General features: G+C 38.5%; 1 protein-coding gene across 1 annotated transcript in view; it reads left to right on the top strand.

The window, feature by feature from the left end:
- LOC124555017 (molybdenum cofactor biosynthesis protein 1-like) overlaps window positions 1–12,456 on the top strand; it is a 56,060-nt gene that overhangs the window by 8,027 nt on the left and 35,577 nt on the right. Inside the window, exon 4 of the mRNA XM_047128762.1 lies at window positions 11,619–11,843. Coding sequence (XP_046984718.1) covers window positions 11,619–11,843 — 225 coding nt within the window. The remainder of the gene's footprint in view (window positions 1–11,618; window positions 11,844–12,456) is intronic.

Genomic DNA, 12,456 nt, shown 5'->3' with positions numbered 1-12,456 from the left:
TCTCAAAGATAATGATTCATTGATAAATAGCCAAGATAGATTCAGAAATATTGACCTTTTAAAACACAGCTAGCTCTTTAGTCACGCAAAGTAATAAGTGCTGCCGACTGGGGCTCTCAAATTGATTCCATATTTGTAGATTTCCAGAAGACTTTTTGAAACAGTTCCTCACAAGTATTTTCTAATCATATTGTGTGCCTATGGTGTATTGTCTCAGTTGTGCAACTGGATGTGTGGTTTCCTGTCAGAAAGGTCACAGTTTATAGTAATTGATGGAAAATCGTCAAGTAAAACAAAAGTGATATCTGACATTCCTCAAGGAAGTGTTATAGACCACCTGCTGTTGCCGATCTACATTAACAATTTAAGAAAGAATCTGAGCAGTCCTCTTAGATGATGCTATCATTTACAGTCTTGCATATCATTTACTGTCTTGTAAAGTGATCAGATGATCAAAACGAACTGCAAAATGATTTAGGCTACCTATCCATATGATGCAAAAAGTGGTAACTGACCTTAAATAATAAAAATTGTTATGTCATCCGCATGAGTAGTAGAAGGCATCTACTAAATTTTGGTTACATGATAATTCACGCAGATCTAAAGGCTGTGAAGTCTATTGAATACTTAGGAATTACATTTACAAATAACTTAAATTGGAATGCTCACATAGATAACGTGGTGGGAAAGCAAACAAAGGACTGTGATTTAATAGTAAAACATTTAGAAGGTTAGGATTACTAAAGAGACTATCTACAACTATACTTGTCTGTCCTCTTTTGGAGTATTCTGCATGGTGTGAGATCCTTACCAGATAGGACTGACAAAGGACATCATTTAAAAGTTCAAAGAAGGGCAGCTCATTTTGTATTATTGGGAAACAGGAAAGTGCATGCCACAGATATCGCATGTGAATTGGGGTGGCAGTCATTAAAGCAAAAGCATTTTGCTGGAGCAGGTTCTTAAAATTTCAATCATCAATTTTCTCCTCCGAATGTGAAAATATTTTGTTAGAGCCCTCTTACATAGGGAGAAATGATCATTGTAATAAAATAAGAGAAATCAGAGCTTGTACGGAAATATTGAAGTGTTTGGTTTTCCTCAAATGCTGTAGGGGAGTGGAATGGTAGATAAATAGGTTGAGGGTGGTTCTCTGAACCCTCTGCCAGCAATTAATTGTGAATTACAGACTAGTCATGCAGATATAGATTATGTAGATAGGCTTTCAATATTGTGCACTGATTCTCTAATTTTATACATTGCTCAAATACTTTCGTGGCGCTTTGGAGTGACCCCTTCAAAATAACACTTTACCAGTCTTCTTAATATGTATTTTGGTAACCAGGTTGATAAGAAGTTACAACAATACTCTCTTATTACTCCCCAGTTTTGGGTTTTATTAATGAACAAAATCGCCGCAGTGTTCCATAACAATTACGGGCTGAAGTTTCCTGCTGATGGAACCAATATGATTTTCTGTGTTTCTGAGCATACAGGTTGTGTATGCTGTTTGGAGCCTGTTGTATGCTGAATCAAATGTTTTTATTGTTGTGATCTTCCATCTGAAGATTGGTTTCATGGAGTTGCCCATGCTAGCTTATCCTTTGTGACCCTCTTCACCTCTGGGTAACTACTGCAGCGTACAATAACTTGAACTTGCTTACTGCAGTCAGTTTTTGGTCTCCTACAGTTGTTACCCCCATTATATTCACAGATGACCACATATTGTGGAAACTGAATATTGTAATGTAGGATGCAACAATAAGGTACAGAAAGTTTCTGTTGAAAATTACGAATTATTTAGGAATAAAGGAGATGGCTCACCAAAAGGCAGAAGCACTGTCTCATCGATAGGCACACGAACAAAAGGTATGTAGAATGAGATTTTCACCGTGCAGTGGAGTGTGCACTGATATGAAACTTCCTGGCAGATTAAAACTGTGTGCCGGACCAAGAGTCAAACTTGGGACCTTTGCCTTTCGTGGGCAAGTGCTGAGCTATCCTTGCACGACTCACGACCCGTCCTCACAGCTTTACTTCCACCAGTACCTCGTCTTCTACCTTCCAAACTAAAAGGTACGTTACTTGGCGAGCTTCCAGAATGCACTTTCTTTTTCTAGCTGTAGGGAAAACATGTGCGCGCGCCCACACACACACACACACACACACACACACACACACACACACTCTCTCTCACATGCGCATGCATGTCTCCTTATGCTGTGGTCGCTCAACTGCCAGCTCTTTACTGGCCCATGGTGAGTGTTCTGGAGTGAGGTGGGGCTTTAGAGTGGGGTAGGATGGGGTGGGTTGAGGCAATGTGAGAGATGGAGAGAGATGGGAGGGGTTTGGAGGGAAGCATTTAGTGGCTCGTGGGAGAGTGGGGAGCCATCTGTGGGCTAGCTAGGGGTGCAGGTAGAGGGGTCAGGTGCCAGACAGCTGGGCACTCATAGACTAGGGTGTGACGTGAGATAACAGCACACAACTAGCTGATTTGCGAGGGGGGGAGAGAGGGGTGTGTGTGTGGGGGGAGGGGGGGGGGCTGGGAGTTAACTTGGATTTAGGCCAGGAAGCAAAGGATGTGCTGTAAGTATGGCTACAAAAGTTGACTATTCTTAAATAAGATCAGCTGGTGCCAATGTATTGGAAAGTAACTGGCACACAAAGTGCAATTGTGGCTCCTTTTTCTTCAAAAGTTTTAAATAGTCTGCAGAGCAAATTGAATTAGGAGGATCAGGCATTTGTGTGGGTCTAGGAAAGTAAATTGTAGAGCCAGATAAAAGGTGCACAAGACAAGAGGGGTACTACTACTCATCACTGCTGTATCGTGCTACTAGTACATGTCAGTGTGAGTGCACCGAGAGTGGTGTTGCCGTACATGCGTCTTTAAATTGGTCACGGACTGATCATTGCAGGCTGGCTGCTGGAGGCCGTCTCTGGGAGCCAAGCGTGCCGTGCGGTCCCTGCCGTGCCATCTGCTGGTGACTCGCACAAATATTAGTGTGGAACAGTGCTGACTGACTCTCTGTGTGATTCTAGTTTGTAATGTGCACATCAGTGTTCTGTGTCTTGTTGAGTCCTTAGAGGCATATTGTTCGGAGGTTATTATTAAAGCCATATTTGTGCGACTTGGATCACACTTCAGTATTTATTTATTTATTTATTTCTTGTTCCATAGATCCAGTTAGTGAGTCAATCACAAGGATATGGAACGTGTCAAATTGTACAGGTTTCAATTTAAACTATACAAGGGCAATTCAATGGCAAATTGTACATAGTTTAAGTAAGACATACTATAAATACAGTAACAGATACAATATCAGCTAGATAACATAACAACCATTTGACAGAAAAAGGAGTTTCAAATAAAGGTTAAAGGCAAGAGCACAAAGTTAAATCAGATATTAGGCCTACAAGAGTAAATACATGTACAGCCAATCTGTTGTTACAAAAAGTGAGCTAATTCCCAAATGCACAATAAAATCAATTGAACTACTTCTAGACACAATAAGTTTAGTGATGGTATACATTTTCTTTCAGGTATTCATCCACAGTATAATAAGATTTCTCTGTCAGGTAATCTTTGAGAACTCGTTTAAATTTTGGCAGTTCTGTATGAACACATTTGATATGTAGTGGTAGAGCATTGAACAGCTTAATGCTGGAGTAGTAAACTCCTTTTTGTACCAGAGTGAGACGTTTCATTTCTAAATGTAGATTGTTTTTGTTTCTGGTGTTATAACCATGGAATTTACTGTTGTCTTGGTAGATGGAATAATTTTTGCACACAAAGGTCAGCAAGGAAAAAATATACTGTGAGGCAGTTGTTAGGATACCTATCTTCCGAAACAAGTGCCTGCAAGAGTGTCTTTGATTAACCCCACACGTTATTCTGATTGCTTTTTTTTTGGATGGTGAAAACTTGTTTTGCAAGTGGTTGGTTCCCCCAGAATATGATAGCATATGACATCAATGAGTGGAAGTAGCCAAAGTAGGCAACCTTAATAGTGTCAACTTCAGCCACTGAAGAAATTACCCATAGTGAAAATGTTGCCGAGCTAAGTTTTTTACATAGATGAAGAATGTGAACTGACCAATTACATTTACTGTCTATGTAAGCACCCAGGAATTTTGTTTCTTCAACTTTCTGTATTGGTTGATCTCTACATTTTATGTCAATTTCATTGGGATTACTTTGTGATGTATGGAACCTCATATAATGAGTTTTATCTGCATTGAGTGAGAGACCATTTGAGGAGAAACAATTTAAGATGTCATTAAAAACAGTAGTTGTAGTTTTTTCAAGATCATGATCAGTCAAATCGTCAATTAGAATTGTGGTATCATCGGCAAACAGGGTAAATTTGCTGTTTGTCTCAGAACAAAGAGGAAGATCATTAATAAAGATGAGGAAAATCAGTGGGCCCAAAACGGAGCCTTGAGGCACACCACACGTTATCATGCCCCATTCAGATGAGGCAATTTCTCCAGAAGAGCCATTTAGCATTACAGTCTGCTTCTGATCCTGTAGATATGATTGTAGCCACAAGCCAACAGTACCACCTAAACCATAGTATTCTGCCTTTTTCCAAAGAATTTGGTGGTTTACACAGTCAAAGGCTTTCGTAAGATCGCAAAAAATACCCACTGGAGACATTTTTTTGTTAATGGCTTCCAAAACTTGGTTGCTGAAAGAGAATATTGCCTGTTCAGTACAAAGACCGGCACGAAAACCAAACTGATTTTTGCTTAAGATACTATGGAATTTGAGATGGTCTACAATCCTCCTGTGCATGAGTTTTTCTAGAATTTTCGAGAATGTAGTTAATAGGGATATTGGGCGATAGTTTGTAACAATGCTTTTATCCCCTTTTTTAAAGAGAGGAATCACTACAGCCAACTTAAGTCTGTCAGGGACAATCCCATCTTGTAGGGATGCATTGTATATGTTGCATAAGGCGGGACTAACAAATTTATAACAGTGTTTCAGTATTTTACTAGAAATATTGTCCACACCAGCAGAATTTTTGTTTTTTAATGATCTAATTACTCTTATGACTTCGCTTACAGTAAATGGAGATAAGGATAACTGTGGGATTCTGTTGCTAATAGCTTTCTGTAGGAGGGACAATGATTCTTCCATAGAACCATTACAGCTTGTCTTCTCTGCTGCTCTCAAAAAGTGGTTATTAAATATTTCTGCAACCAACTCAGGTTTCTTTATGATACTGTCCCCTGTTTTAATCTCTACCTGAGACATGTTCCCTGTTGTCCTGCCAGTTTCCCTCTTTATTACATTCCTTATAGTTTTAATTTTATTTTCTGAGCTTTCAATTTCTGATTTTATGCACATACTTTTAGATTTATTTATAACCTTCTTGAGAATGCTACAGTAAAGTTTGTAGTGTTGTCATTTCTTTGGATCATTACAAGTCCTGAGAGAACTGTATAACATCCTTTTTGTTCTACAAGATGTTGTTATCCCTGTAGTGATCCAAGACTTCTTGGCATTGCCTATATGACTATTTCTAACTACTTTTTTTGGGAAAGATGGACTCAAATACAGACATGAATTCATTTAAAAATGAATTGTACTTTTTGTTTACATCTGTTTCCCTATCAACTCGGCTCCAGTCTATCTCTTTTAGGCTATCACTGAATTTTTTAAGGCCCTGTTCATTTATTATCCTAAAAGATTTCCAAGAATGCTCGGAACTGTTGCACACACTGATGTAATTGAGCCTAAGCAAGTGACCACCATGATCAGAAAGGCCAAGGATTGGATGTACAGTGATCTCATTCCATGTAGACTTATCTATAAATATATTATCTATCAGACTTTAACTGTTAACAGCAACCCTAGTTGGGAAATCTACTATTGTCATCAGATTATAAGACTCCATTAAATGTACTAAATCAGCTTTACTATTGCTCTCATTTAGGAAATCAACATTAAAGTCACCAGTAATTATCAAGTTCTTGGACTTTGAGTACAGTATGGATAATAAAGAATCTAAGTGCTTAAGAAATACATTCAAATTCCCTGAGGGAGATCTATACAGTGCTAACACTACAGCCGTGAAGTCATTTACAGTAATCTCAACACCACATACTTCAATTTGTTGCTCTATACAATGGCTCTTTAAATCTAATGCATTGTAAAATATGTTGTTTTTTACAAAAATTACCACTCCACCTTTTTCCATGATGGTTCTTGAGTAATGCGCTGCCTGACACACAGTATTACTTGGTTAGTACATCACCACAAACATATGGACTGGGACTGTACATGCTTTGACAGTTTGCTACGTCTCTCTCTTCTAGGACTGACATGGTAGCTGCCTTGCATTTCTTAATGACTCTGACCTTGTCAACCACAAACCGAATCGTAGTACAGTCATGATTTCCCTGAAGAGATTACATGACAGCAGAGACTTGTAAAATTGTGTTACCCATTTCTCTAGCCAGTGAAGATTCATTCTATACCTTCAGATACAGTGTCATTTAGGAGTAGAACAGCAAGAAATACGTAGCTCCTCTAACAGTAATGACAGTTTATCACCTCCCAACACTACATGTGCCAATGTTTCAGTGCATTTTTGAATATGTTTGTTAACAGATTCATCAACACAACAAAAATTTACGATCTCAGTAGCATCTTATTTTTTAACTCATACTTTACTATTCATCAGAATCTTCATCGCTGCTCTTTGATTCGTCAGAGCTCCCTGCTGTACTTTGTTTTATTTCATAGTCAGAATTAGTTGAAATACCACCTACCGTATTTACCCAAATCTAAGCCGCACTCAAACCTGAAAAATGAGACTCGAAATAAAGGAAAGAAAAAAAAAAATTCCCGAATCTAAGCCACACCTGAAATTTGAGACTCGAAGTTCAAGGGGAGAGAAAAGTTTTAGGCCGCACCTCCAAATCGAAACAAAGTCAGTCCATTGTAATATGAGACACAATTTAGGTCGAATGAATGACGATACAGCTACAGTAGTTTGGTTCGAGTCGTAAGCTTAGCAGTTAAGCTTTACCAGGTAGCCTTTGCTATGCGTCAGGCGCTCCATCCGTATTTATACTGGTACCCTTCCTTCTTCATGTGCTTCATCTGGTTTGTATCAATTGCTTATTTTGCTTTGATCTGATAAGTGCCGTTTTCCTTGTTATAGGCGTTTATGTCACTCTAAGCTGAAAATGCATTACTGTACTGTGTCATGCATTGTTTGTCGCATTCTGATAGTGCGTGTTTGCGGCCTGTCGTCACTCGTGGCATGGCTTGCTTTTGTGCACGCTACCGCTGCCTACAATTAAAAAAAAAAAAAAAAAAAAAAAGAAGAGAGAGAAATCATCTCATTAGCGAAACAATGGCAAGAGACTACTATTTGTTGTTCCTTACACTGCTGCTTTCTTTGATAATGATCAACAAGAACCAAATAATAGACTGCGTATGATAGAACATGTTCTGAACGAGAGTTAGGTGAAAATTTTTCTCCATTTGAAAATCTTTGCGGCCGCTTCTTTAGTACATCAAATTCTGCACAGAAATTAGAGTCATCTTGGATATAAAAATCTAGTCAGTTGCCGTGCTTCATTTCTGACTGTATCACTATTAGGCATAAGAATAATATGAATATAAACATGACAAGATACGTATATTCTTCCGCGTTTGCTGTTGTCTCACTCTAGTTTCGTAGTTTATTAGGCAGACAGGATTTAAATAAGATAGCAGCAAACACGAAAGAATACGTGGCAAAATGTTTATATTCGTATTACTCTTATGATGAAGAGAATACTGCATGTGATTCACATTTCATCAGGTTCCTATTAGCAACCGTCTCTTCTCACAGGTAGGAAAAAATTCAGAACATTGAGTTGGCCATATTGACAAACATCCCAAACAGTCTTGCCGGTCGGATTTTCGTAATACATTGAAGTTCTGCTACATTCGAAGATGAACAATACGGAATTTGTATTTACTTCGTTGGATAATGTATGAAAATTGTCTTCCACCTTTTTTTTTTTAATTTATTTACTGACGCAGAGGTTTTGGCGCCAGTATTTATCTTTGTGCCTACGAAGCATGCCTGTGTAGCGCTACATATATTCGACGGCAGAAATTAGTTGTTTCAGCACCTACTGACATTTTTCAGAACTTCCACTTGCTTTGCACTCGATTCCAAGCCGCATGCGGTTTTTTGGATTACAAAAACCAGAAAAAAAGTGCGGCTTAGATTTGAGTAAATATGGTACATCCTCTCCTTTGGATTCAACTTCTTAAGTATTATATTTCAAGTCAACACCTGCTAATCTGTGAGACCGAAATGATGAGCCATACTACTCTATTTCACTGTACCTGTATGTTTCATTTGTATAACATTTTATTCCATCATAGATGCTGCACTTATAGTTTCATATATGCATTGCAGCAGCAGACACAATAAAAGTAGCAATCAGCAGTGCTTAGTTTGTTGAATGGGTAAAAAATATGCCATTGTCCCAGTTCCACATATCCCCAAAATTTGATTCTGCCAAATTCTGTACTCTCTGAAATCGAATGTTTAATCCAAAGATGAAAGTGAACAAGTTTGATGCAGTATTGCTAATATTGTTTATTACTCATCTTGCTGAATGAAGTGCATACCGTATCCTTTCTGAAAGGTTTGCAGAAGTAATGCACATACCAGTTTTCTAAAAACTTACATTGAGATTGTGCTCTCCTTCCTCTTGTACAAATTAGTAGAGCCCTTCGGATTACTCCACAATATGCCTCTTGGCAAGGTGGTAACGACAGTATTATGAAAAGGATAGATTGGCACTCACTGTATAGTGTAGATGTGTTGCTGGCAGGGGGGGGGGGGGGGGGGGGGGGGGGGGGAAAGGAACACCACCTATTATTAAACACGTAAGCTTTTGGTGCAAACCCCCCCCCCCCCCCTTTCCCTCACACACACACACACACACACACACACACACACACGCACACGCACACACATGCGCGCAAATGCAGATCACACATACATGACCACTGTCTCCGGCGGCTAGGGCCAGACTGGGAGCAACTGTGCATCATGGGAGAAACAACGGTCGGGTGTGTGTGTGTGTGTGTGTGTGTGTGTGTGTGTGTGTGTGTGTGTGTGTTTTTTTTGTCCACTTTGGAAGAAGACTTTCTGATGGAAAGCTTACGTGTTTAGTAGTCTTTTTGTTGTGCTTGTCTGTGACCTAACATCTCCTGTATACAGTGAATAGCAATGTATCTTTTTTATAATATGGTCATTACTCCAGCCTAGATTTCTATTGTTTGTTTCCTTTTAAGACCTTATAAAGACAGTTACTGACAATTTCTTTTTTCTTATTGGAGAAAAGTGAAACCATATGGGGGCCAGACGTAGATTGTAAATGAATATGGAATAGAGTATTTTTATTCTCCCTGTATGCAGTGTCAATAACGTCACCTCACACACTTCATTTCTGGCAGCACCTCCTTCTCAACACATGACTGTCCCCCACCACCTCACCATAGTCTTCAAGTTATATCCTATAGCACTTCTGGGTGGACAAATAGATGAAGGATGTAGTTTAAAACAGTATAACTAAACTTAAAAGTCAAACTGCCCTTTTATAGAGACTGCCATCATTATTTAAACATACTAAACAACATCAAAACAGTCAAAAGAAATTTTTTTTCAAAAGAGCGGAAAATTGTAGTGAAATTCATGAGAGGATTGTTTTAAATTGTTATATCTTAAATCAATAAGTATGTCAGCATTTCCCAGGATTTTCTGGCTTAATTAAGACTAGGTCATGCCACCACAGTGGTCAGACAGTGGACTTGACTTCCAGAGGGCAACGGACCCGAATCCCATCGGGCCATCAAAATTTGGGTTTTCCTTGATTTCCCTAAATGATTTAAGACAAATGCTGGGATGGTTCCTTTGAAAAAGATGACATTCGGCTGAGGAAGCTAATTTCTGTGGCATGTCTGATGACACAGTGCTGGTGGAAGCACGAGTATTTCAGAGCACACCATTCATTGCACATTGTTAAACATAGGGCTCTGCTGCAGACAACCCCTGTATGTTCCCATGTTGACAACACAGTTGAATTACAATTTCTGTGGCTCAGGAGCATTGAGATTGGGCAGTGAATCAATAGAAATGTGTCATCTGGTTGAATCATTCGAGTTTCGCATTACACCTACTTGACGGTTTTGTGCACATACACTGTCAACAGAGTGAATTGGTGCTTGCAAGGTGCACTTTGCTACAGACTTAGGCCAGTGGGAGCAATATTATGCTATGGAGGACATTCACCTGGTCTTCTATGGGTCCTGTGGTAGTAACTGAAGGCTCCATAACAGCTTTGTTCTGTGTGAACGTTATTGTGCACTGTCCGCACCCTGTCCCTAATGAAGGTGACATGTTTCAACAATATGACTTTCAGTGTCATGAGGCCAGAATCAAATTCACCCCTTCTGAATCTGATGGAATACATCTGCGATGCTATCAGATACCAGTTCTGCACCCAGAAACCACTGATCTCCAATTTATGGGAATTACATGACCTGTGCTTAGACATGCGGTGCTGCATAATGCTGGGAACATACCTCACATAATGCTGGAAACATACCTGAAATTTGTTGAACTTGTCCCACACAAAATCACTGCTGTATTGTGTTCCAACAGTGGACAAACACATTATCAAACAGGAGGTCATAGTGTTTTGTCTCATCAGTTTATATATTCAATGCTTGAATGAAAGGTGTGCTCTTTTCCTTTTTTCTGCCATTGCGTGTATGTGTAAAGCAGGATGTTCTACCATTTGGGCTTGTTTATATGATGGCTGTCAGTATTACCACCTGCACAGATACTAGATGCTCCTTTTCTGAAGACCTTTTATCTTGAGAACACTTTCAACTTTGTTTCACAAATGGCAGCACAGTTTCATGTAATTGTTAAAATAATACTTTCAGCAAAAGATGTGTGCGTTGGAGTGGGGAAAAAGGTTGGAGATGTATGTAGTTTAATTTTCATAAATTGTTAAGAAGGTTAACAGCTTGGCATGCTAAGATAAATTCAGACATTCTCTAAAAAGAGAGAAAAAGATTAATTTAACAGAATCAGTGAGGTATACAAATATAACAACAGACTTGTAGAACCATTATTTTGTAGGTTAGATTAGATTAGATTCAGCTTTTGTTCCAAGACCCAAAACATGAGACGATTCTCATGGGTGAGTAACATGCCAGAAAGTATAACATAAAAAATATAAAACATTTGAATACCCTGATCATTTGTCAGGAGATTGTCAAACTAGGTGAATACAATACAAACTGGAACAGCTAATATTTTCAGAATTGATACGCTGTCAGACTGAAACATTGTTATGCACTATTAATAAATTTATCAAACAAAAAGTACATAATCTTGACTGTTATGACAAAGTGCTCTCAGAACTGAAATCTAACAGACATTCTTATTTAAGCTGGCCTAACAGCCACTGTTAAGATATTCATCTATTGAGTAGGATGAGTTACCTATCAAAAAGTCTTTCAAACTCTGTTTAAACCATGCTTTATCTGATACCAAGTTTTTAATGGTGTCTTTCTTCCACAGATAAATTGTGTTGTAATGCGAGGTTTTAATGAAGATGAAGTGTGCAGTTTTGTGGAGTTAACAAAAGAGAAAAATGTTGATGTAAGATTTATCGAGTACATGCCTTTCAGCGGCAACAAATGGAATGATGGGAAGATGGTCTCATTTAGTGAAATGGTCCAAATAATTAGAAAGCAGTGGCCTAATTTTGATCCTCTGCCCAATGGGCCCAATGATACCTCAAAGGTACGTGCAGTATTACATATGAACATACATTGAAAATAATTTAATGTTTATGACTTACTACCAATCGCAATAATACTTCACATCTGCTGGTGGTATGAGAGATGGACTGGTTTAGTTACATATTTCTCATCCCATTCAGTAAGTCTGTCCTGGTCTGGGTTTCTCTGCAGCTTTTCTACAACTCTCCCCATTTCCTAAACCTTGACAATCCTTTTCTTTCTTCCCTTTTCCGTCCCCTTATTGTTTCTGCCAGAAGAAGAAGCCACTGGCTCCGAAAGCTTGCACATTTCCATAACTTTAAGGGGAGTTAGAAGCGGAAAACATTCTTTTTCACTTTTTCGGGTTTTTACCTGATTATAAAATTTGCAATTTTCCAAATAAAATGATATGTATATTACTTATAAACTTGCGTGGGAAGTATTTTATTTTATTTTCTAAAATATAATCTACACTAGTTGAAAATGTTAAAATTTTTACACGCATTACTTCAAGACCTAATAAAATCGGTAATTTTTTATATACAGGGTAGTCCATTGATCGTGACCGAGCCATATATCTCACGAAATAAGTGTCAAACGAAAAAACTACAAAGAACGAAATTTGTCTAGCTCGA

This window comes from Schistocerca americana, chromosome X (genome assembly GCF_021461395.2).
Source record: "Schistocerca americana isolate TAMUIC-IGC-003095 chromosome X, iqSchAmer2.1, whole genome shotgun sequence".
NCBI classification, from domain to species: domain Eukaryota; kingdom Metazoa; phylum Arthropoda; class Insecta; order Orthoptera; family Acrididae; genus Schistocerca; species Schistocerca americana.
This window is presented reverse-complemented; position numbering and strand designations above follow the sequence as displayed.